At 44.5% G+C, this 26439-nt stretch overlaps 1 protein-coding gene across 3 annotated transcripts in view; it reads right to left on the reverse strand.

The window, feature by feature from the left end:
- LOC128760873 (pre-B-cell leukemia transcription factor 1-like) overlaps positions 1 to 26439 on the reverse strand; it is a 55193-nt gene that overhangs the window by 10752 nt on the left and 18002 nt on the right. For all 3 annotated transcript variants that reach the window (XM_053868605.1, XM_053868612.1, XM_053868597.1), the window contains exons 3-5: positions 3498 to 3742; positions 2459 to 2649; positions 378 to 513 (exon numbers count right to left, since the gene is read on the reverse strand). In XM_053868605.1, coding sequence (XP_053724580.1) covers positions 378 to 513; positions 2459 to 2649; positions 3498 to 3742 — 572 coding nt within the window. The remainder of the gene's footprint in view (positions 1 to 377; positions 514 to 2458; positions 2650 to 3497; positions 3743 to 26439) is intronic.

Below are 26439 nucleotides of genomic sequence, written 5' to 3' on the forward strand. Positions count from 1 at the left end.
TCATCCATTAAACACAGACTTGTTTCCACCATCCAAGTAATTATGTCATAAGTCGTGTGAAAGAGAAGATCAGAACTCTGACAGATTGGTCCAAAATAGCTTTGTCATCAAGACGATCGAGTTCAAAAGGACGACAAACTGCCGACACCACTTATTTATGAGAGAGTGGCTCATAGCTGGAGTGACGGGAAACTGCACTGAGATCAGAGGAGCCGTCTGCAGTCCTGACAGCCTGGAAGTGTATTATTGGTTTACTTGCCGGGACGTTGGCAGCAGCTGCTTCACATGTTCACATTCAATATCTCAAGCTCTGCTTGTGTGTACAGTAATGTTCCCACCGCGGGGGGAGGGATGGGGGGTACTGGGCTGTGGTGTACCTGGGCCACTGTGATGGCACACTTCTTTGCCAGCTCCTCTTTGGCCTCCTCGCTGGGGTACGGATTACTGAGGTGCGAGTAGAAGTACTCGTTCAGGATCTCTGTCGCTTGTTTGTTGAAGTTTCGCCTTTTTCGTCTGCAAAATGAACACAGAGGCAGCACATCAGTGAGGATCAAGTTTGGTTGGTAAATACATAGAGTGATCAGTCACGGCAGTACCGATGTGATAGCATCACGAGGACCTTGTTAGCAGCTACTCAAGTTTGAACAGTGTATTCACAAGGTTCCTCTCACAAGCTATTTTTTGAGCTTCAGTCAACAACAGCAATGAGTTTGGCAACATCTGATGGGGTCTCGGGAGAGACTTGGCTGGCAGCTTGTGAGCAGACAAACAACAAGCAAACACATTAGCAGTAAACAATAACACAAAGCAGCCAGTATCTGCTACTTGTTACTGTTTTGGGGGAAGGATTTTTGAAAGATGAAATCTAAAGTAGGAATAAAATAAACAGTGGAATGGGTAGCGGGTGACTTGTAAATGGACCTCCTGCACACCGGCAGGCTTCAACATTGAGACGAATGGATAAATACAAACAGAAGTGGTTTACTCTCGTCTGTTGTGAGACCACAGAGGTACCTCTCTCAAAAATAAATGTAACTGTTACTTCCAGCTAGACCTGCTTAGTGAACATCTCAAGTACATGTGTGAAACTCAAGGCAAAGAAAGAACTAAAAAATCTATTTCAGTGCCGATAAAAAGAGCAACATGAACTAGATCTCTTCCAACGCATGTCAATATTATGACCCAACCAGGATCACAGTGTTCAGGCATTGTCCTTGGACTGGCTGTAGGATGTGGATGGTGTACGGATGATCAATGCTAAATGATTAATGCTAAAATTGGCATCCAATAATTACAAGGGAGACCAAGGTTTCATCCTGTTAAGACTCTCATTGTTAAAATTTGTTTGGCCCATAACTTGAACAGTGGTTAACTTTAGATTACTTTATCTTTATATATTATTATATTTATTATTGTCCCTTGTGTAAGGAGTGTTTGACACCCCAACTCTAAAGGAACACCACCAGTCATCCTCATAAAGACTAAATACAGTATTTATCGCAGTCTTCTTTGACAACAGAGGTGGGAAATTGAAGTTATTATTGTTATAAACTGATGAATATTTCCACATTCAACACATGGACAGTTTTAGAATGTGTGCCCCTGTGTGCACTCTAACTTAGGATACCTGAGGTCACTGCACCTAGAAAACATCTACCCCGATACCTAAGGCTGCCGAGCTGGGACAAAGACAAGGGAAGTTCATTTCTCCCCAAAGTTTCTCTTGTCTTGTTTGGTACAATCGTGAGAATCTTTCAGCAACCAGCCGCTGATGTTCACTTATGGCACACATAGGTGCGCTGACTCTGCCCTCTCCTGTGTCACATTTAAAAAGGCTTTACATGTATCTACTGCTCGCATTCCACGCGGCTGCTGGAGAATATGTAAATGTGCTCAGCGTGAGCTCAGGCAGCCAGTAGATTAATCAGAGCCGAGCGTGGCAGTGCCTCCCGACCAGTAAAAGCTTTCCTCCTTCCCCTCGCCGCGCTGCCACCATCATTTGCAGGAGAATAGATAGGGAGCTTTGTGCAGGAGCACATGCCTCATTTAAATGTTATGCCTCCAACTCCGACTTTGAGTGAGATTTATCCTTGAAGAAATATATGCAAATCCTGAGAACGCATCAAAGAGAACAAGCGATTACATTAAAATAGGGAAACGGTTAACATCATAGCGCACACAGGGAAGTCTCATTGGCCAGTGTTAGTGGATACGCAGGTCTAAATGGCATCCAAAGATGTAAAGCAGCCTGGTGTGTGTGGTAAGTAGCAAAGTGCCGCAGCTTGTTTATAGCGCGACAGGCCTCCTACATCAACCATTCATATGCATATGAGGCTGAGAGGGAAAAGATGATGAGGTTTCTGCAATGTTGTAAAAGTGGGAGGTTATGTGCAACCGAGAGTGTGTTATGTGTGTAGTTCAAAGGGTGACAAACACAAGCTCACAGACACACACACACCTGGCATCGAGGAAACGCGAGCGCAGGATCATGACGGCCTCACAGGTGCTCTGCTTCAGCTGCATCTGGATGGAGCTGAACTTGCGGTGGATGATGTTGACCATACGTTCGATCTCTTTGGGTGAGATGGGCCGTGTGCGCGACTGCTCCCGTAGCAGGTTCATCACGTGGGTTGTGAACTCGTTACACGCCTGCAGACAGAACCCAAGTCAATCACCCGGCAGGTTTTAATCCTCAATGAGACACACAGAAGAAGGAATGGGGAAAAGAAAAGGTTTTTAATGTAGTTGGAAGGCAGGTTGGCTGGCAGAGCTTAGGGGTTTGAGCCCGGATATATTTCATATTAAACAAAAATGGGTTGAGAGGAGCCAATGACAGCTGTTCTCTTCTCTGTGGCACACTCGCAGCGGCGCCGCCCTGAGACTGTAGCAAGCTCCACGTTTCATCCGTCCTTCTGTGTGACAACAGGCGCGAGTCTGCCACCATATTACACTACGACTCCATCTCTTACTGTCTCCTCTCCTTTATTTCTGCTCCACGCCGTCGATCTCTCTCTGGATATAGCGATGTCAGCCTTTGTCTGTGTCTGTCTATCTGCCTGTTCATCTGTCTCACTCATGCTCATCTGAGAGGGATGTGATGGTGATGAATGCAGCGGTTCTAAAGGCAGCGAGAGGAAAAGACCCCCCTCTATCTGTGTCGTCCATCTGTATTTGAGGAGCTCTCAGGGAACAATGATGGGTCTGAAACTCAGACGAGAGGGCGCACTCTCTATGTATAGTCACAGCTCACGAAATACATCTGCTCCTCTGGTGAGCAGGTATTTGACCAACTCATAAGACTCTTTGCTTGGACTTGACAGCATATTTGCCATGAAAGTTTTTGCGTGACAGATATTACCTAACATTGGCCCATGAGACAGAGGGAACTAAAATCTGCCTCCATTACTGTCACAAATTCAGAGATAGCAAAAAAGGAGAAAAACAAGCACAGATAAATGACTGTGTTGTTCATTGTGTCATCACACTTGACCACTCACCTGCTCATACTTCTCCAGCTCGGTGTGGTAGATCTGTCTGATCTGCGACAGCTTGGCTCTGTAGTCCGAGTGCTCGGCAGAGTTGTCCACGCCGACTCCTCCTGATGCTGCCGCAGCTGCAGCCGCCGCCGCCGAGCCGCCACCTTTCTCAGGACCGGACACGCCCTCCGCCAGCAGCATGTTGTCCAACCTCATGAGCTGAGGATCCGGGGGCTCCTCTTCCTGTGCGCCGCGGATGCTCAGAACTGCAATGACAGGCAGAGGTCAGAGGTGAGTGATAAGGGCCGTACCTAGAGTGGCGTGATGCACGTAACAAGCTGTCAGCTGCACAGCCTGACTGCACAGATGACACTGCTTAACTGCACACACACACACACGCATGCTGTGTGTGAGATCCTGTCAAGGACACACTTCGCACACTGCAGCTACAAGTCCAGAAGCAAGACCTGACACTGCTCTGTCGCATCTGAAACACAGCGGATATGCACATAACTACATGGTACCTATTCATGCTCTTTAGTTTTCTGAAACTATCCAAAATACAGTGATGTATTTCAGCACATTTGTCATTTTCTTTTCCTTTTGTCTGTTTACATTATTGTGCCAAGTAAAAATAATAATGGTTTTTAGGGACTTTTTCAAGGTTTCTGAGTACATAATATTGTATTGTAACTAGAATCGTACAGAACATTGCAGGCTGTTTCACCAAATAAAATAAACGTTGTAATGATCCTTCATCAAAACAATTGAATTGACCTATTATAATTTTTCATTTTTAATTTTCATGCGGTCAACTTAATAGCAACTGCCGACATAATTTTCAAGTCTGGATTTTGGAGAAGGGAGAATCGATTCAACTACCCACCGCCAGAGGTCTCCCTCATCATTCTGTCAGGGTTCTAGTAAACGCTTCCATTTTCTGAGGTGAAAACACTGCGTGGCCTGTCTCTCCTTCTAGGAGGCATCCATTTCAGTCAAGAACTCAGTCCTGGGTGGACAGTGGTGCAGCCTCGACATCAGCAGAAGCATCGTCACCTCAATTCAGGTGTGACTTGGAGCCATTTAAGGCCTTGTCATTTGTCACAGAATAAGAAAGGACAGGCGGGGAGCACTTCATTAATTCAGAGACAATAGAAGTGCTCGGTGCATTAACCCCAGACTGCTGTCCGGGGTGCAGACCTGGGCAGGGGGTCACGGGGATGAGAATGAGGCCTGCTGTACGAGAAGAGGAAGAGGAGGAGGGCTGCCTGTTTTCGCCCCCTTTGGCCTTTAAGTGGACTAGAAATGCAAATATGAAACTGTTGGTGAGTGGAAGGTCAGAGGTTCAGACCACAGACTCAGTGGGAGGTAGATTGAGACCCAGGGGAGGATGTGGGCGTCTCAGGGGATGATGATAATGTATGGAGTGAAATCCAGCTTGGCTTCACACCACACTTTCCTCCGTGGCGTCAATACCACAGCCGCAGAATGACCTGATCAAACCCGCTAGATCAGAAACTCTAAACCTGCCTGTCTGTTTTAGTTTAGGGCACATTAGTGGACACCCCCCTCCTCTCTCCCACCACCATCTCATCATCCGCCTGCTTTGCTATTCCTGAAACACTCACCAGCACCGAGCAGCGCTTCTATTCTATAGTTACTAGCCCATAAATGCCACAGTAAAGTAAGTGTTAAAATAGATCGCACCGCAATATCCTGGAGAATCAAATGAGTCGCTCACTCTGGAAGTAATTTTCATTTGGAAAAAAAACTCAGGCACTATGCAGCCTGCAGAGAGGAAGCTAACAATTTTGATAAAACGTGCACTTAACATGGCCGTTACCCCTCTATGGTCTGAAGGACACAAATATGTAAAAAGGCCTACACCTGGTTGAATTGCTGCACATTTCTTTCTCATGAACTGGAGAGGTGCGACAGCACAAACTGATCTGAACATGTGAGTGAAAAACCTGCTTCCTTCTCTGCAGTAGCACATAATAATCAGAACCTAGGCCTTGTTCATCTTCAACTCATGGAATCTGTCAAATCAAACAACCAATGCGCAGTATTTTAAAGGCAAGTAGATTTGAGGGAACCCAGCAACTGAATGTGCAGGTCGGAGCAGAGCAGGATTGTGATGGTGAGTTGTGATTTCAGGCTGGAGCTGCAGAGTTTTAGTTAGGTTTTAGGAAATCTAAGATGTGGTTACATCCAGCTTTCAGCTGGCATCTTGTTATCTTTTGCATAAACATGTAGCACAGGTCTGTTTAGCAGTGACAGAATAGGAAAACAAAGCTAGTTCATTTAAGACAGCCCTCAAGACTATGTACATACAGATGAAGATGCGTGAATTGATCATTTTTGAAACTAACTACAGACAAAGCTCTGTTTCTTCCTGGAGGCATAAAATGCTTCGAGTCTCAACTGAAAATGGAGCATAAAAATTCCTGCAAATGATTCAATCCAACTCTGCCAAGTCCCAGTTCAACATTCATGAGGAGTTTATTTTAGTTGGCGTCCAGCCCCCAAACATCAGTCCTATAAGAAGTGCTTTTGCAGAGAAGGTCACTTCTGCTGAGATCTCTTGGAAAGAGAAGAGCAGAAAATGTTTTTTTTTCTCCTCTCAAACGGATGGAAAAAGGTCACTAGCGAATGGAAAGCAAACGATTCCACTCTACTGACTTAATTCTAACCAGAACATTCTGCTCTAAATAAATTGATAAATGCCTAAAACTGACAATTAGGACCAGCCCACTGCCGACAGCCTTGCTGATCATTTGCTCGTCTAAGCCTGTGCTGGGGTAACCTGGTGCAGATCGCAGCAGCCTTCTTGCTGCTGATCCAGCTGTCTTGGAGAGCATCTGTCAGGAGGGACCCAGGAAAGAACAATGCATTACGCCGTGTTGCCTGTGTACTGTCATCCCTCATTGACAGCACATTGTCACACTTATACAGTGTCCTCTGAGCTGGGAACAAGCTAAGGAGCTGCCGCCCATAATATCAGCTCTGCGTGCTGAGCGTGAGGTGGTGCCCTGCCTTTCCCATAATGTTGAGCAATCCATTCAAATGTGTGTATTTTATTTACTTTTGCACGGAAGGCACTTTGAAGGAGCTGCAATACAAATCTCATTGTACTGAGTATAATGATAATAAAGGCATTCTATGCTATTGAGGGATGCTACGACCAGGGTTTTTTCTGTCAATCACCGATACCGATCAGCCAGAGTGCCGATCACTGATACCTATCACATGGATTGACAATAAATTTGTGATCAAAATGATGACACCTTCTGTGTACATGATGTGAAAACATCAACCATTAAATCATTTTAACACGTTGTAATATACCTCATCAAAAAACTTGCAGAATGCAGCAACAATTCTGTCAAAAGGACAACTGAAAATCATTTAATTTGATGTGAGACGTTGCAGGTTGGTGACTCTCTTGAGACTTTGCTATCTCTGTGAAATATTTACATACTGGACGCTTGTAGCGGGACTCAGAGAGAGAGAGCTGTGCATTTATGAAAGTTTCCACACCCGGACGTTTTCAAAAGTTTCAGATTCAGGTGGCTGACGAACGCTGCACCCGACTCCGATCCGGTTGTTTTCGTCTCTGCATAAATTAATAAAATAAAATTCTGATTATTTCTTAGGCAATTGGCTTATCGTTCCGAATGTCACGCTCGGACCTGCGGGTGATGCTAAGCGTCAGCTGTGCTAACAGCTTGCTGCTGAGGAACCAGCGATTTCACTTTCATGAGCCCGGAAAACTCCATCAAGTGCTGGCGCTTTAAATGGCATATTTAATTTTAACGTGCTTCACAACACTTTCCTGTATATGTGCTGCAGGATGCAAACTTTAAATGACAGACTGCAAGAATATTCACACCAGACATGCCGCTGCTGAGTGAGCAGCGAGTCAGGAGGAGTGGACGCATCACAACCAGCGGGGTTTCATCAGAGTGCGGGCTGTCACACGTGATCAGTAGTAGTGATCGGCAATGACCGGTCATCCTGAAATCGACTGATCATGTTCGGTGACTGATCGTGATCGGAGCATACCTAATGCTATTGTACTGTATTTTTATAATCTCTCAATGGACAAGATGACCGTTGGATTATGAACATACACAACACAAAACTTAATACAGAAATACAAACGCATAAAGGATGATGAAAAAAAAAAACTAACATGTCATCTGACATACTTTTAAGAAAAGTAGGAGAACTTATCTTTTAGTTGTTCATGCACCGTCAGGCAGCACATTAACTAAATTAGAACTTGAGCTGTCTTAGCTCAACAAAGATAAATAAAAAGATAATGGTGACGGACTAAAAAGTGCTGTGAGTGAAGATGACAGCTAGTGTAAGATGAGCAGACATATACTGAGGCCATGTTGAGAAATCTTAAAAAGAGTGCGTAAAGTAAACCTCTCCCAGAGAGTGGTTGTTGGAGAGACTGTTCTTCCCGTCCGCAGTCATCTGGTGGTTGAAACAACAGAGCCGCAGCATTCCCGAATGAAACAAACACTGATTTATTTATTCACTGAACCTTAATCACATAATTAAAACCATGCAGGGATTATCCCAAACAAATAAAATTCAAACAGAAAGGGATAATGTGGCTCCATAAAATTGGCTTTGCTGTGGGTCATAATTACACGACTCAGCGAGGGCCAATTCATCGGCTAATGGCAGCCTAATTGATTCGTCCTAATGTTTTCCGAGCCTCGGCCCTGCTGGGCGATGCCGGTCCATCGGTGCTGGTGAACTCACTTAGCCACCCGCGGACTAATGCGCAAAGTTCTTCCAGAGACACGCAATTATCTGTGGCGTGATCAAGTCCGCCCCTCTCTCAACCAACACACGGAAACCCTTTTCACTTGGAGCCTTTTCAGAGCTGACTTGCTTTTCGTGAATTCTTACACAATGATTTATCGATCCACACACCACGCATTGGTGAGGAGAGATCGGAACATAAGGTTTGAAAACTCTTTTTTTTATCACAAGGATATCTACCTCATGTGGAGATAATAACAATAATAATAATAGTACGTATAATAGTACGTATGAGCACGTGTTCCTTCCATATGTATGTGCCCCATGACAGGCGACCTCCTCTGGGTGTCCCCTGTCTCTCACCCAAAGAGTTATTCCCAAATAAAAGACACAGAATGTAGTTGTAGAATCACAGGAAGAAGAATGTGTCTTAAATAAGTGTTGACCAATATAAACTATTTAATATAATCACTCATTCAGAAAAACAAACAAACGCACGTGCACACAGAAGAGAGCCAAGCATCACTGTCTAAAAGTGGAATTGGAAATCATTGACATTTACCTGACTCCAACATCTGGCCTTTTGCAAATCAAATCAATATTTAATAAAGACCCCTGAAATTGGCTTTTAGAAAGGTGGACGTTCGGCTGTCTGCTTGTTGATCTGGGATCATACGTTTGGACTCGTGCGGAGGTGTGATTTACAGTTTTTGCGGAGAGCAGCTCGCCTCGGTTCGTCTGGCAAATGTGCAACCCTGTGTTTCCATTTGTAAGTCATTCCAAAGGCCTCAAATGAAGCCACTCGCAAAATGCTTGCAACAGTTAGAGTCTTATTAGACCAGACGGGGGTCTCCGTCGCCAGTCGGAGCGGCGACCGACACAACAGAATGTGATTATTTTATCGGCACACCAGTCCAGGCTAGACAGTTGCCATCTTGTCAGCCGTGACCGATCACATCAGTGACGACTATTCAAATTGACAGGAGAATTTGGAGCAGGATCCAGGTCCAAAAATACAAAGTCAGAAACATTTTTGGGATCGTATCAAAGGCCTGTCAGAGGATTAAGATTTCTCCAGGACGCTGCTCACATCTTCAATGAGTCAGGTTTTTTTTCTTGTAACTGCATAACAATATTGGACTCAGAGCTCTGGCTCACCATGCTCCACCGTCCAGATATCTTATCCGATCAGATTAACGGAGGAAAATGGCAGCCTGTCAAAAACCATTACCATACGTAATCCCTTTCTAGATTTGGAAGGCATGTTGACAGGGACTGTCAGCATGCAGGCTGTCATGGCGGCAGGGTGATGGGGGGGGGAGGCCTGATGTTTAATTAATGATGTTGGGCTACTCTATCATGGTTAGAGCGATAGACGGTCAGACGTGAAGACCTCAGACAGAGATTTGGTGCCTCAGCTGAAACAGGCCAACACCTTTTAACTCCCTCGCCTCCTCAGACAGATGCTGGATCCACTCGGTGGCCACAATTGGGACTCATGAGGCCTGTCAGGCGACTGCATAAACAACAGGCGCTGAACATCATCTGATATTCATAAAGACGGGTTTATTAAGTTTATTAAATTGGGAAACACTTTTCCCCAAAAAGCGCAAATAGCCAACCAATCAGTAGAAGTAAAAATAGACAGGACAGGGGAAGCGACTAAAAGTTACCTGGTGAGACTTACTTGTCCTATTCTCGTCCTGAAAAGCTGTGATACCCCCCTTAGCATCCCACAATAAGTCAATCCATCTCTTCTCCATGGTTGTTAAGGCTCTTACATAAGACTCCAGAGCCCAAATTGCTATAATTGACTTTCCCCGAAACTGGAATCAACTCTCTGTTCAAATGTTTGCATGAGTGAATCTCTGACTAGACAAATAGTTATGGAACACTGTGGTGCCTGCTGTGTCAGAAAGAATAGTGAACCATGACGTGATCTCCATGTTGTCCAGCCCTTGTAACCACAAGCTGTACTCCCTAAACACAACAACAATTCCACTCGGTGACAGTGAGAGCAACATCACTGACGTAAATCAGATGGTGTGTGGCAACCAATCCGGTGGACCAGCCAGATCGCAGACCTGAAATTTGGCGTGACCATATCAGCAACAGAACAAATGGGCAAATCACACCAGCAACTTATTTTCGCTTTATATTCAATTTCCACAGTACGACTGACACCGCTTCACCTCACTGCACAACATCCTATTGAATTCATGTGTGCACATTTGTGTGTTACTAATTTTAAAAAGCATAAATAATGAAGTGTGCGGTTGTTAAATCTTTCACCCGATTGACATCATGTAATCTCTCCTTGAATAATTTCTGCCTCCTTAAAGACGGTCCAGTGTGTCTGCTGAGAGTGCTTGTGAATAATTAACCGTTTCTGGTCAGGCTGCGGTCGACATGTCCGTTTGAATCCGCCCTGACATCTCTGGCCCTATTTGTTTGCGTTGGTGCTTCAGTGGGCACACTTCATTGTGGCTTCGGCAGTTAATAAATCACAGTGGAAGCCCCCTCTCTCCACGGCAGCCTGTGCGGCGGTGGTCCTGTCACGAGGCAGGCTCCAGAGCTGAAGCGACAGCTACATGCTAATTCAACATCGGCATAATTCATTATACAGTCGCAAGTGTAGTGGAATGGAAAGAGAACCAACATACACCAGGAGGAAGAAGACAGGGATCAAGCCGCTAAATACAGAGCCCATTAAAGCTCTCTTGTTTGCTTGTGCACAGTCTTCAAATGCAACAATATCAAATGATTTCTTCTAGGGGGCGCGCACCTCCTTCAGCGTTTGCTAATTTGTTTCAGGTGCAAAAAGTTAACCGACGATATCACCGAGGTTAACAGACGATTAAGACAATCACTGTGAAGCAGTGGTGTTAAAAAGAAACAGGTCTTTTTATGAAATATGGTAATCCATACCGCCACTCCCCGTAAGTCGTGAACAAGCCACCGCAGAAATGACATATCAAAAGGTGCAACGGCAGCTTTTAGCTCTAAAGGGGAAATTAACAAAAAGATTAAAGAGGCAATTAAAGCAATAAGACGATGTGCTCTTCAGAAGGTGAACGCTGAGGCGGGTGAAGATGACAGGCTTCACATTAAAGCTCTCACTGCCGTCTCATCCCTCTCTGCCCTCTGCGTTTTGTTTCTTTGCCACTTCAGATTCGAAACACACGGCTGCCACTTTGTTCATAAACGTGGATCGCTCTCTCAGCAGATAGCATTCATGACGCCAGTTACTGCTATGCTGGAGGGTTTGGTCCACCAGCAAATGGCAATGGTCTCGCAGGGGATATTGCAGGACATATATCTACCACACAAAACACCTAACGAAAACAATTCCCATAGATTAGAATATGCTAAGCAAGCAAGCTAGCAAGCACTTAACCTGGCTGTGAGGTATCAACACATCTTTGTGGTTAACTTCAGGTGAACTCAATTCTGAACTAAGTCTTTTTTGAATTTGAGTTTTGATTATTGGACCTACAGCCACAGCAGCACTAGCTCACTCGTGTTTCACGCAGAGTCTAGAAGAGTTTAGTCAAGGGGCCGGTGTATCGTCATGTATGGACCATAAATGGTCAATGTTTACATTCCACTCATGGTGCAGCTACACCGGAATCAAAATGTTATGATTCGAAATTCACCTAATAATTAATGGAATGGTTCGGCATTGCTTTCTTAGCAACTCTGGAAATATGTATGCAGCCTAGAATAGATATAAGGAGGCACCACTAGCAGAGCACCATAATTCAAAACAACATTGTGGAACCTGTGGGTGAGATCAGAGTGGACTGTGTGGCCCGGGGCTTTATAAGGCTCTTGGACAGCATCTTTCTGGGCCCCTCAGGGTCATTGTCATCATAATATATAGTATGTTCTGCAAGTGTTGAGTAGCAATTTAATAGACTAAAATCTGTATATTTTAATGTAATCTTCAAATAGATTGTCACTAGTCATGGTTCAATTGAATCAGTTACAAAAATGTCTTGGATTACTTTATTATATTTAATTTTTACCATTTTATTTCATTCTATTACATTTTAACTCACCCCAAATTACAGTCATAGTCTATTAATGGCAACACTTTTGCTTGTGATATTTTGTATTTTGTTTTTTCTTTTGTTTCATAGGGACCCCCGATTCTGGGGTTATAACCCCGATAGATTGCTGAATCCTTAGATGTTTTGTCGCAGAAGCAAAGGGAGATCATATTCAGAAAAAGATGATGCAAAACATTCTGGTAATTTGCCTAATATCAAAGAACAACCATTTCCTACTTCCTTGTTTTCTTTATCTTTGGCAAACAGAAGGGGCACTTTTGAGAAAGTCCAGATCCTGCAATTTTGGGGGGAAATGAAAGAACCTGACACACTTGTTGGCAACTTCGCATCATGATTGTGCTTAACTTGTGTCATTGGAAGTAGATGGCTAACAGTCAGAGAGCATCCACACCAGTGTCCTGCATGTCCGATCGGAGCAAGGGAGCGTCCGGCAGCGTGCACCAGACTGAGGCCATCTCTGGCCTGGGGGCATGTGTTGACTGCCATGTCATTAACAGTCGCCTTGATCTGCTCAACCTTATTAAAGCCATTCCTTCAGGAGAGCAGACGAGCATGTCACAGAGTGAAACCAGGCCAGGGAGGGAAGGTGACCACACTGCCACCCTCAGCCGGCGCACGGGCTTTGGAGGGGGGTGGGGAGACCAGCACAAGGCTTTGTTGTCAGCCTGCTCTTGGACCCCTGATGTCCCTGTGATTCTCCTGTCAGTCTGAGTTAACAAAAGCCACAGCAGTGATGCTACCATACATTCTTATTTGCTGCAGTAGATTCTGGAATTGCCTGACCACATTTACAGCTGCACATTTGTACAGTGTGTGCGTTCCAAAACAGGACGGATAATCTATAAGAGCAGAACCCTGTCCTGACTGATCTATCTGATACTTGTGTCTGTTGTATTCACACACGGACGTACATCCCTCCTACTGGCAACCAGTTTATGTAAAAGTAATTAACAGTAATTAATCCATAATTACCATGATTAGCCAAGTCGCAGCGAATTACGCTTCTGGAGCAAGCGAGAGCTCATAAGTGGCAGCAGGCACACGCATGTCACTGTCGAGAGCGGCGTTTCTTTTTTACACAGTTGCTCAGAGTTTTAGGTAAACTTTCACAACAAACACAAAGAGTAGATGTGACGGCTTCTTCTGTAATTCACTAACAACAAAGTCGCGTAAAAAATGTTGCATTATAACAAAGTATTTAAATGCAAAATTCAACTATTTACTGCAGTTAATGTGGATTACCCTTGTTTAAAATAAATCAATTTACAGGCGAATGAAACACAGCGTTCACAACACAACACTAGCTAAGCACATCCCGGTGCATGGCATTAATGCACAGTATAGCGGCGTTCTTGATATGGAGCTGCTGCTCTGAAGTTTTTCTGGCAGATAAATGATGCAGGAGAGCTGGTCGTGAGCTTCAAAACTGGTTTCATCGCAGCGGGAGCATGCTGCTTCTCCTAGCCTAACGTTTCCCTTGTTCCCCCCTGGAGAGCTTCCTCCACGCGCCCCAGTCTCTCCCTGTTACACAGCTCCAGATTAATTACACACTTTAATGAGCTGAATTATTAATGGGGCTCTTACTTGGCAGTTTAAGGAAATGCAGAGGCGAAGACAGAGCTAAGCTCAGGGATTCAGAGCTCTCATTAAAACATCACACAACACCTTTGGGAACGGTGTTATTTAGCCCAAGAAATAATAGGATGTGGTATTTCACATACCAGGAAGCATAAAGCCGCTGGAGAATGAACAAGGAGAGGAGCGTCGCGCGCAACATTATGTCATTATGATGGCAGGAAAATGAAAGTGTCTTGCAGCCACCAGAAGATGCTCTCATCTTGATTGTTTAGCACAGATAGCAGCATCAGGATGGAAAAGAACTGAAGGAGAGGTGAAGAGAAATATTGGCGCTCTTCACCCTGAGAGTGACTTCTGTGACATTTACATCAGCCGGGGTGTTTATCAAAGGAAGAAAGAAGGACAGAAGAAACAGCAGCAGGAAAAAGAGATTATTCACATGATATCACGGTGGCTGATAAGAGAAAATCCCACTGGGGAGAGACAGGAAATGAAACCAGGAAACCAGTTTTCGAGCTAAATTTAAACCTCTGCCCGAACACAATCAAATATTGTCTGTATATAAGTGCATATGAGCTTCATGTCTCACACTTCAAGATAAATAACTCATGGTTCATTTCATAAAAATACGAGGCAATGTATTTTGGGATTTTTCTGTTGCTAAATCCGACCGCAATCTGCATTCGCACGCTGGTGGACTACTTTCTTTATACACAGACTGTTCGTGGTGTGCAGGAAGCATTTATAGCAACACAACATTTTTGGATGATTTTCATTAACATTTGAACAAGGATGTATACACATTTTATTTTGAGGTGGGACCAAGAGGTTTTGCTATTTATCAACCTCAACCGGTCTTATTTTTAGATGCGCTAGAATGATGACATTCTAGTTGAATCAGTAAACATCAAATATCAGGGTGGATGTGCTTCAGTCATGAGTGAACTCAAAGTGCATAGAGCAACATTTTTTATGTTTCTATCTGAAGTTTTCATCATCATTCATCGTATCATCTTTCCCAGTGGCTGTTACAAATTTATCTCTTAGGCCCAATCCCCAAGAATGACACGGCAAATATTCAGACCTGCGGGTACATAACATGTCCACTGCAAAGCAGAGGCAAGACCTTTGTCAGATGAGTGTTAGTTAAATATGCACTCATTCCTGAGGCCCAGAGGCAGTTAGGGCCCGACACCCAGTGACCATCTTCCATGTTGGGCTGAAATGACATTAGGAGAAGTCAGTGATGATGATTAGGAATCAGCGCTAAGTGTAATCAGATGACCTAGAATGGCCGGGGCCGGCGTCTCCATGTGACCGTGACTGTGGGCAGCCCCAGACAAAAAGCCCCTGGGACACATCTAACAAAACCCAGCCAAAGGCCCCTCCCTTGTATCATCAACCAAAGCCACACAAGTTCCAGCTCCGGAATAAAAAATAGCCGAGCGGCTCATTAGGTGGGTCCTATTTGGGTCAGGGAGCAGATGCAAATGTAGGTCAAAAGGAACCCCTGTTGTCAATCAAGTGAGAGAAGGAGTTGAGGGCGGAGTAATGGAAGGAGATAAAGATCGTGCCTGCCGCTCTTCACAGCCCGTCCCCAAGGACGAAGGGTATCAAATCATTGCAGTGAGGAGGAGTGGCGCGCAGCTTCATTGAGGAAACTTAATTAGACTCATGCTTGTGAGGTTAATTTGAGCTAACTGGCGCGAGTAAAAAAAAAAAATAAAAAAATGCTCTCCATGTTAGTGACAGCAACTGGGACACATACAACACCTCTGCACCCGGAAAAGCCTTTTAAAAAGCGAGTGTGACTTCCTGCAGTCGAACAATGACCTACTTGCTGCAGTCCTCCAGAGAGTCCGGAATGTTACATCTCCCTGTGTCACCTTGAAACACTGCACTTTCTTTCAGTGAGCTCAAGTGTCTTTGCTTTATCTTGCACTTCCAGCCAATTTGATCAGTGAAAATCCTCCAGCAGCAACAGCAGTGACAATGTAGCACTTCATTTCACCTCACACTGAGCTTAGATGCAGCGCTAACTGCCTGGAGGTTGACACTTCTCTGAATAATGTTATGCTAATGCTCGACTCTACCTGTATTTACCCCTAAGTGCAGCCGGCAATCTGTTGATTGCGAGAAAGCAATTTTCCTGAAAAGGGGGCGAGAAGCGGAGGAGAGGAAGACTGAATGAGAGGGTAACAAGAGATCTTCTTTAAGCTGCCGCAGCAGCAATTTGCAGAGGACGACAATTTTCTCCGGCTGTGAAAGGAGCGCTTTCTCTAATTGTGCCTCCGCAGAGCCATCAGGATGAGCATACAGAAAATAGAAGAGGAGGAGCGCGCACTTCTCTCAGAGCATCTACGTATGAGCAACAACAGCCGTTAAAAAGCTCCCTGATAATGAGTTTGGAATGTTGTCATATAAATTTAGAGGATAGTAGCACGAGCATCTTCTCCAATGGGTCGCTGGAAAATAGACACTTGCAATTAAAACTATAACTCACTATACTATTCAGTACATTCATTTTCATCAAGAAAGCATAGAGAAAGGTGAATGGATCATTCTGATATGGGAGGCAACAGTTTGGGTGCGTATTCTTGGAGCAGGGGGTGACAAGACCTCTAAAAATAAAGCAGGGGACCCGCGAGTGTTTGTCTGTGTGGAGCCAGATCAGACTCAGCGCTGTTCTCACTTCTCTCTGGCTCGACTTCCATGCGCCCCTGTGATAAAGCTGCTAACAGGCCTTTATCGGGGAGCAAGAGGAAATATGCTGCTGCCAGATTAGACTCCAGACTCTGCCAAGGTTATAAACAGCCTGTTATCTGGGGCCCAAACAGAGTAATCCGCGCTCTATCAGCACCCAAACATATGGGCCACACAGAGCAGAGATAGCCTCTGATGGACACTTGGTTTTAATTGCAATGAGAGCCAGTGGAGCATCGCAGCGAGAGAGAAAGGACGTAAAAAAGGTCTGTTATTGTCGGCGGCTCTGGCCCGTGTGAAGCAGGCCAACACTCACAAAGACCAACCTCGACCTTTCTGCAGCTGCACCTGCTCTAGTCACAGAGCTGAGGCGATATCATGAATGGAACCCCGGTTACAGTTTGTATTAAAGCTTGGCATGCAGTTTGTTTCCTGCTCAAATGAATATTTTCCCTTTTGGTCTGGCGAAATCTATTTCTGTGTGTGTGCGCGTTTTGCTGGCGTGCTAAATTAGACCTTGGCAGAAGCAAGAGTGCATTAATTTGATTAGGAGCTAATGGGCTATTTTCGGTTCTCAACACAACACAGGCTATTCACAAAACACCAGCTCTCAGATGTGCTTTTGTCTGTGTAATCAATAACAAACTTTCCCAGAAACAGTGTTTGCGGGCAATAAGCACAGAAACATTGAGTCTTTCAGAGTAAAAGCCACACAATTGGCCTGGCTCTAGGTGAAGTTAGGACAGCAGACGCGCGGTGAGAGTGTGGCTCCTAGGAAAGCACTGCCTCTAGTTAATAGGAGTGATGGTTTGTAAAGCGCACACGGCTCCCTCACTGAGTTTATGAGGCTCGGACAGTAAAACCTGCACATGTTCAACAGCTCACAGGGACAATTCCCTTCATATCCAATTCAGTCCATTAGAGACTATAATCTTCATTTGGAACTCCTTTAAACCAGAAATAGCAGCTGCACTCACTGATGAGCCGCTCCTTCTCACTTAGTAGACTGCAGCTAGCAAACGTGCCTCCCAGCTAATGTGCTCCCCTGCCACAAACCAGTGGCAAACTGGAGGAGACGTGTGGCCTCATCTCAAAATTCAGTGGGATCTTTCGCTGAACCAATGGAAGTCCACACTGCAAGGTTTCATTAAAAACGCCACCAAAGTGTGGACAGAGGAGGAGTCAACACTTTTAAAGGAATGAGACTGTGTTCAACAGACAATACAGAAATTCCAACTTGGAATTCATTGCCACGCGCCAAGCCGACTCTGCGTTAAACATGGCGACAAGCAAGCAAATGAGGAAACACAGTATACCCTGCTTGCTGTCTTTGTGAGGTGAGACTTCATGCTGTTACAGCGATCAAAACAAAATCAAAGAATACAATGAACATGAACGCACCTACAGCATTACAGTGACCACTTACCGTGTCATGTTAGTCTGTCGCACTTTGAAGGTCCTTCCTTAGGTGAAACCAGTCACAGGTATTACTTAATGCAACTCTACTCATTTCAATTTCGCTTCAACTTGTCTGGTTAGATAGAAAGCACTAAGGTTCTGAGAAACCATAACTGTCGCCACAATGCGGTGCAAAAAGCAGTAGGGAATCACAACTCCAGTCAGCATAAAACATCATGAGGAAAATGAATAGTTCCCTGCTAATCAATACAGAGCATCACGATGTCCTGTTTAACAAGAGGGGAAAAACTATTCAACTGATGGCTCCAAATTTGTTTGAAATGTTCTCTAATTTCATAACAGTAACTGGGTTGTCTCATGTGGATACAATGACATGCCAGAGCCCTCCAAATCTAAAAATAAATAAATAAATAACTTCATGGGATTCACCGCCGAAGGGGATTTATTTGCACCTGAATAGTTGGCAACACAGCAAAGCAAACAGCACCAACTCTCACCTTCCAGCGTGAAGATAAAGCGGGCAGCATTAATGAGGGCGGAGGTAAGCATGGCAGCCATTCAGACCCGCTACTACTCTCTGTCTCCTCATATAAACAGCCGGCTGCTCTTCCTGTCGGCGGAGCTGTGATCTGAATACTTCTGCCTTCATAAAAGATTCAGGGCTTATTGACTCTCTACTTGAGTTTCCCCGCAGAGCCCACCTCCATGGCTGCTTTTAAATTCTGCTACTGTATATTAAACAGCTTTTCTTTTAAACTGCCGTCATTCACTCACCAAGTTCTGGAAAAGGAGCTACCCCGGATTCAAACAACACCAGCGATGATTTAACAACCAGCATCCGCGCCACACAAATGAACCAACCAACAGTTGCTAGTGACTCCATTCTGGAATTATTGACATTATAAAATATCACATCACATCTGTGCTGCTAAATAGTGATATATCTTGTTCTTTTTATTTCAACATCTGCCGCCGGCTCTTTATTGCTCATCATCATTACCTACAGCATGCTGCATTAAAACCACACAACCTGCACTCATCTGTCTACACCATATTTCAAACACAACCTATACAAAAGGGCACCGGGTGCAATAAATTCTCTGTTTTATATACTGGCCCCAGATTTCTAAGTCTTGTCTAATAAAGTTTTAAATGTCAGGAAGGACCTATAATGTAGACAGTGTAAACCCGAGCCAAGAAAGCCATACAGCATTCTCCTGTCTTTTTATCCAATAAAGTTTTATATCACTGAATTGTCTATAAAATGCTTTACAAACCGCCAACAAGGGAATAATAGGTAGATTTTATTGTTATGATGATATGTCCTGAAGGACACTTTCTGCCAACTGTAGATGAGAAAACCGAACCACAACATAAGCTGCTCTTCTAATTATTAAATATTGCTGAGTAAAATGACCAAAAATAGATCTGGAATGATTTCACAATATGCGAATCTCACCGTTTGTGAACGTGATTTTCCCATCAAGGTGGGCAAACATATCGATCTATCTATCTATCTATATATATACACACACACACATATATGTGGTGTCCTCTCTGCACAGAAGACGCTCTGTTTCACGCTCTGAAACAGAGCACTTAGTCATACTTGTTTTACGCATGAGAATCGTGAATGTGCTCATCACCTCAAACAGCACTCCTGACCTTCCGCAGAGGAAGTCAAAGATGTAGCATAAACAAAAGCAGACCAGCACTTCCAAGCCGCTGCATTTCACACTCGGGTAGAGGCAGAAGACACAGCCTTTAATGACACAGTCCCCACAGTCACCTAGAATGAACGCGTAGCACTGGAAATAGACCGGAAACGTTGCCTCCATGTCGACAACAAAGCGGGCGACCCTCTGTTTTCCTGCCAAACAAATGTAACTGCAGAAGAGGGACACAAGACTAAATCATCAATTCTAACATGACGAAGCCTGATCACAGGGTTATAAATCTGAGATGTCTTCGATATCATCTGCAAATAGGAGAAACCAGTCAGTCAAACCAGTCTTTCTCTCCATATACAGGTCTAGCCCAACAAACCGTGTGACAAAGCTTTCCAGGTATTCTCCCACCAACTGATACATAGTGCACAGTACAGAAGCTATTTCTTGAGCAGTTACTTATATTCAATCTGTTTTACACACACCAAAAATCCAGAGCAGTCAGACACTCAGTATTCAATTTCATCTCCCAAAATGGATTCTTTCCCTCTGGCCCAAAGTCTGCAGGAGTCTGCTTTGAGAAAGAGAGTGAAGGCAGGGAGCACTTGGGTTTAGGTTCCAATCTCCTAACGAGCCTCTCTGTTCCAGTATGTTGCATAAAACCATTACCTCCCCGCACATTACCTCATTCATTTCTTACATGTGGATAGCTTCTCTCTCCCATGAGCATGGCATTTGAGAGCAGATCGTCCTTAGACTCTCGCTCTCTCACACACAGCAATAGACTCTCACATTCGGAGTCTATAATGTTTCTATTTCACACAGCCACCGGGCTGACCCTGAGATCCCGGGCAAACTGAGGGGGGGAAAAAAGAAACTCTGCTGGCAGGAGATCTATTATCCCGAGAGAAGACAAAGAGAAAAACAGGAAGAGAGAAGGCAAGAAAATGTATCCCCTCGCAATGGCATTATCTCGGTATGTGGCAACAATTGGAGTGCAGGATGAAAGACACAGGTGGTAGTGAGCCACTTCTTGCCTCCAGATAATCTGCTGATACAATCCAGCAGACTCTAGAGTCACACTGAACCTTGAATACGGACAAAAAGTTTGCATTGCAAATGTGACAGCATATAACAGTTCATATTGCATGGTTCTATTGTAGGACTTAAGTGGAGCAACATTTAAGTAAAAACAGAATCTGTTCTGTATCTGTAGGACATGTGAGGACTAAGTATAAACATGGAGTTTGGATTCAAGAATTGAGCTCAAAGCAAACGCTGCTAACTTCAGACGATGTTGATGCGTAAGCTAGCATCTGCCCATGGAAGCTCGAGGATAGTTGACAACAACAGAAAGTTGTGATAAAATCCGTATCAACTTTCTACTTGGACTCAAAGGTCTCCACAAGCACTGGAAGATTTTTAAGGCATTCCAACACATCATCCGACTAGTGACTTCCTGAAAATTTCATCCAAATCCATCCACAAGTTATTCTACGTGAGCTACAGTAGAGGGCACGTTGCACAGGCCACACAGGTTCCTGACAACAGATTTATTGAAATTTGTAGACGTCTTGACTGAAGTCTACAAATTTGATTGACTGAACATTGATTGTAACTAGCTGTCAGAACACTTTTCTCAGTTGCCATAAATCAACGGTTTATTTCCCTCTCACACCAAACTGTTCGGGAACTAGACAGAGAGTGGCTCGGAGTAAACACTCAATATGGCTGCAATGTTTATTCAGATATCAATATTTAATCAGAGCTAAAGGCACCGGAGAGCCACAGAGTTAGAATTTATAAGCGCCTGACTTCTATGGTACCTAGATGAAGAGACAAATACAAATGCAGTCAAAGCTGGGAGGGATTCTGTTAGCAATAACTGTTGAACCTCTCACATCGCAAGTGACGACGTGAGGTCCTCTCTCTCATCCTCTGCCCCACTTCGGCGGGGACCGGGACGCTGGTGTCTGCTGTTGATGCGATTGTTTGCCAGGATGAGTCAATAAGTCACGTTTCAATCCAAGCAATTTGGACTTCGTTAAAGCCCCCCTCCGTCTCAAACCACAGGCCTCACACATCAATCAAAGAGAACACTCAGAGCAAATGTGTCCCACGATATAATTGGCTGCAGCCCTTGTTTTCTATCACACACTGTCAGTGTAGCCAGAGCTGTAAAGCTGTAATGCAACTCTGTGAATCATTCTATGCGCAATATGTCCGCAATATTAAGACCATATGAAGCAGCTCTTGGCCTCATACTAAAATAGGAGCTTTAAAATCCCAATTTCACCTCTGACATTTACATATCTCCTTCTGTGGCCCTGTGTAACATATTATTGCTGAGCTAGAGTCACAAACCACAGTCCTTCACTACAAAATACTTCATTGCCTATTGCCTCGTACCAGCCGGCCATGCAAGGGTGCAGAGGGCTGGAACTAATCCTAGCTAATGTCTTTGAGACAGGGGTTTGGGAAACCCTGGACATGTTAATAGGGCAGAAGAAAAGGGAAAAACTGGGTAGTAACAAAAAGAAGACACAAGGAAAGACGGTGGCTATGAGGGCAGAGAGCTACCTGGGATCCAACCAGAAACTTTCCATCCTTCAGTTATTGATTGGTATCTACTGGACTTCATGTCCAGATGCCAGGGAGTGTCTTCATGTTTTCTATCAGTTTCAGCAGTCAGGTCCAGAAACTGCTGACATAAGAGGTACCCACACTTTTTTCAGCTTTCGTATGAATCAGTTTCAAACGTCAGTCGTTATGAATATGCACACCACGTATTTATTTATAAATATGTTGAGTATACATTAAGTAATATATTAGTTCTTGCTCGTTGTGAACAGAAGGTTCAGAAAAAGAGGCAACAAAAAAGGGCAGAAAAATGCTGCAAATAGAATATGATTGAATCAAAGTTATTTTATCTAATCATAAAAGGCTTTACATTTCTCCACATAAGTATTTCAAAATAGAAGGAAGCATGGTTGCAGTTGCGTGACTGCATGAATCCATGTTACACAATGAAAATCTGTTCACCGATCTATAAGCCACAGGTGCAGCTCTGCAGTCTACGAATGAATTCCATGTCTTAAAAATGTGCAAGAATAAGGAACGTTTCTTCTGAGCTATTTTTTTATAGTCAAAACTATGATTGAGGATTACAACAAATTCTGCAATGTTCTGAACTTGCATCATGCCTGTAATCTCATTGGAATCATCACATCAGATCAATTAAGTTCGAAGAGCTCCACATCACAGTTGAAAGGGGCTGTGGAGGCGGAGCAGTGAGCACACCAAAGATGTGGCCAGGGATCCACTCCACAAAAACAGCACATTCAGCACTTTAATGTCAATAAACCACCTTTATTTCATAGATCTGATGTGATCATGCTCAATATCTTGGCGGCATATATTTTTGACAGTGCCTCATGCGATGTGCTGTTGCAAATGGTTGACCTTGGACTGAAGACAATTCAACTACAATGAACTTCTCATGGTGCCTCACATACGCCAGGCCATCTTCCTTCGTGAGTAGCCCTGCCTTTCAGGGAATGGGCAACTGACAAGGTGCCGAAAACTATTAGAAACAGCCTTCTCTTGATATGGTGAATCAAGCCAACGCTGAGCCTCTCCTAGATGGCATTCAAGCAATAGTTGACTCTCTGCCACGGCATAATCAATGGTTATTGGAGCAATCAAATGCAAAAACATTCAGCTGAAAAAGAATCGTATACAAAACAAAGGCCTCTGTGTTTAGATGTGACTTAGACCCTTATTTCAAACTATCCTCCATAAGTCAGTACTTGAGTTTTTACAAACCAAGACAAAGTTTATATGGGTCCAACCACATTGAGTTTCTTTCTTTCCCCAAGAAGAAACCAAACGATCTTTCCTTTTTGCCGTCTCTCTCTTCTCTACGTTAAAACACAGCATCAAAATCCGGGCTTAAATAATTGAAGGAGAGGCTGCAGGGTACTCTGCTCAGGCCTTCTTGATGTGGAGAGTCCTTAAAAGATGCATGGATGCCTCCCCAGAGGGAGATGGAAGGGCTTCTCGGAGCCGAGGCTCGCTACATTTAAAGATTATGTGTGCATCCACTAAAGTAAGATGACCAGAAAAATGCTCAGAGGACCATTATTTTCAACAGAGAGGTTTGAGGGATGGGCACCAACCTGATAAGATCCTATCAATATTCATGCCTCTAAATCAATTATATCTCCACGCACTTCAAATGCAAATCATTTAGGCAGCGAGACGTTTCCAGAGTGACTCTGCAGACCGCGATAATTGAATACAGGATATACAAAGCTTGGTAAACAAGCACTTAGACTCAGACTAAGCTTCGGATGAGGTTTCCAGTAAACATAAATGTGTCAGCTGTTTACAGCAAACATGTTCGCTGCTTTCTATTACACTCGAGATGTGAGCGGACCTGTGCCTTTAAGACGTGATCTCTGACTCAGATGTATCACTTTCTCTTCGTGCCGCCATTAAGGCTCAGGCCTAAATTATTGATCCTCTTGCCTTCATCAGCATCGCAGTCACGTCCGAGCGCAGGGGATCTAACTCTGGCTACGTCCCTGCGCTCCAGCCACTGAAATAATTAGGAGAGGTTCTCATTAAGGGAGAATGAAAGGTTGAGAAAGGAAGAATGGGAGTGCAGCCTGAGGGGGGTTCTGGGTGTTTAATGTCTTCCCCTGGGTCTGAAACCATTCTGATCAAATCCTGAAGCTGTGTGAAGACAGACAGATCGTGCTGCAAGAATCTGTGCCTGGACACACAAATAATATATCAAGAGAGAGGAGCCATGCATTGATAAAGATGCAGCGCTGTGCAGCTAAATGAGTGATCAATAGTGCTGGAACATAACCTCAGAGAAGTACGGCTGCAAAGAAAATCAGTGCGCACCTTCATGCATGGTTCGTTTTGTTTTATCAACCACAGAGCTCTGGTATCCCAAGACTGGCAACTCTTTAGCTCTCAGTCAACCATGCAGAATGTGGATCGGGATAGAGATGTTTTTTAAAAGAGTTCTATATTCAAGAGCAGAAATCAGGCTTTTAGCGAGGAGGGTGTCTGGGCATCTGCAAAACATGAAAAAAAAAATGGCCGCCATATACTAGCATTATCTGGCGGCAAAGCTACGGTTCAGAATCGGGCGTTCATTTTTTTCAGGTTTTGCAGACGCCCAGACGCCCTCCTAGCTAAAAGCCTGGCAGATGCAGTTCAGTGAACAAGAGACACTGCTAGGTTCTTATTCATCTGGCACTAAATAACACCAGGATCCCTTCATTCATTTTTCAGGATAAAAGCGAGTTACATAGAAAGTGCATTGTCATTTTTCGCTCTCCGCCACTGAGCAGCGCCACTGAACGGCACCCAGTGAAAAATTTGCATGCTACAGTTAAATTTGTGCCAAAATGATTTTTGAACCCACTGGTGAAGTCCATGAATCTTTGTGTCACATCGTGCTCTGAATGTCGCTTCGCCTCGCGCGGCGACTCCTGAGTTTCCTAAGTAGCTCAGTGTGGAGGCCACACCCCTCGTTAGTGGGGAGGGATCATTATGCAAACGATCCTGCTGGAGCGGTATCAACGAGGCGCACGCTCCGTTATCATTTTCTGCCGCCGGGGCTCTTCTTCTCCCCGATCGCTCATACGGAATCATGGCCTAATAGCATCCCATTAACATAATTGCCAGCACAACTAGTGTTGCGTGTCTCAGAGCCACTCTGCTGCTCTGCCAGCCGAAAAAGAGAGAAGACGTTCGCCGAGGACGAGCGGGGGGAAGAAATGTCATTAAGCAAACACTTTGGCCACACCCTCTCACGCTGAACGTCTGTTTTCCTGACTTTCAGACTGGACAAGCTCGCTTTTTTATAAGAAGCCGCGGCTCCCCCTGCGCTCCAGAGGTGCTCAATATTCCGCTGATGAGCTCACAACAGATGCCAGAATCATGTCCAAACACAGTCTGCCAGGCAAAATAAAAGCCCCATTATTTTTAAATTAATCCTTAATTAAAATATATCACAGCGCAGATTCCGCAAATCTCTCTTAATGCGAAGATGAAGCTCATTCGGGCGCATTTACACCTCTTTAATTAAAGTAGCGCATCCTTCCAGTGTAACAAGGCGGGGACTGCCAGTTCCAAGGTGGCGCGGGTCTGACTGTGACAATCTCTGCAGACTAGCACTGAGCTCCGATCACACCAGGCTCAGTGCAGTCAGTCTATGAAGACTGCGCCACAGCAGTGCGACGAAAAGACTTGCAGCAGGGAGCCATAATCATGTGCTGCGCTCCTCCTGCAAGCCGCCATTACCACGCCCCCCGCTCGCCACCCCTGTTGCTCTGATGAATTGATTGACACCATTTTCCATCTCCCAGGCCTGTCAGGCAAACGGGAGAGTCGCGCAGGGAGGCCCGCGACTTCGACGCCCGGCGGCACGCTGGTCATTTCTGAACGCCATGCGCTCGGGCCTGTGTTATTAAACAGCTACGGCCTCACTTAACCCCAATATCCGCCAAGTGTTATTGTGAAGTTGAGCAAATAGGAGCAGAGAAATTCCAGCCAGCTCGCGCAAGTCGTGTTAATGAAAAAATGATGAGAATTTCAACTACAACCTCATTCACGCACAGACAGGCTCCATTAGAAAGGAACACATTTGAAATGTGCAGAAACTCTTCCCCCTGTTTGCTACCTCACAGCTCAATAACGCGTCTAGCCTCGTTACGCTTA

The sequence above is a fragment of the Synchiropus splendidus genome, chromosome 1 (assembly GCF_027744825.2).
Source record: "Synchiropus splendidus isolate RoL2022-P1 chromosome 1, RoL_Sspl_1.0, whole genome shotgun sequence".
Lineage (NCBI taxonomy): Eukaryota > Metazoa > Chordata > Actinopteri > Syngnathiformes > Callionymidae > Synchiropus > Synchiropus splendidus.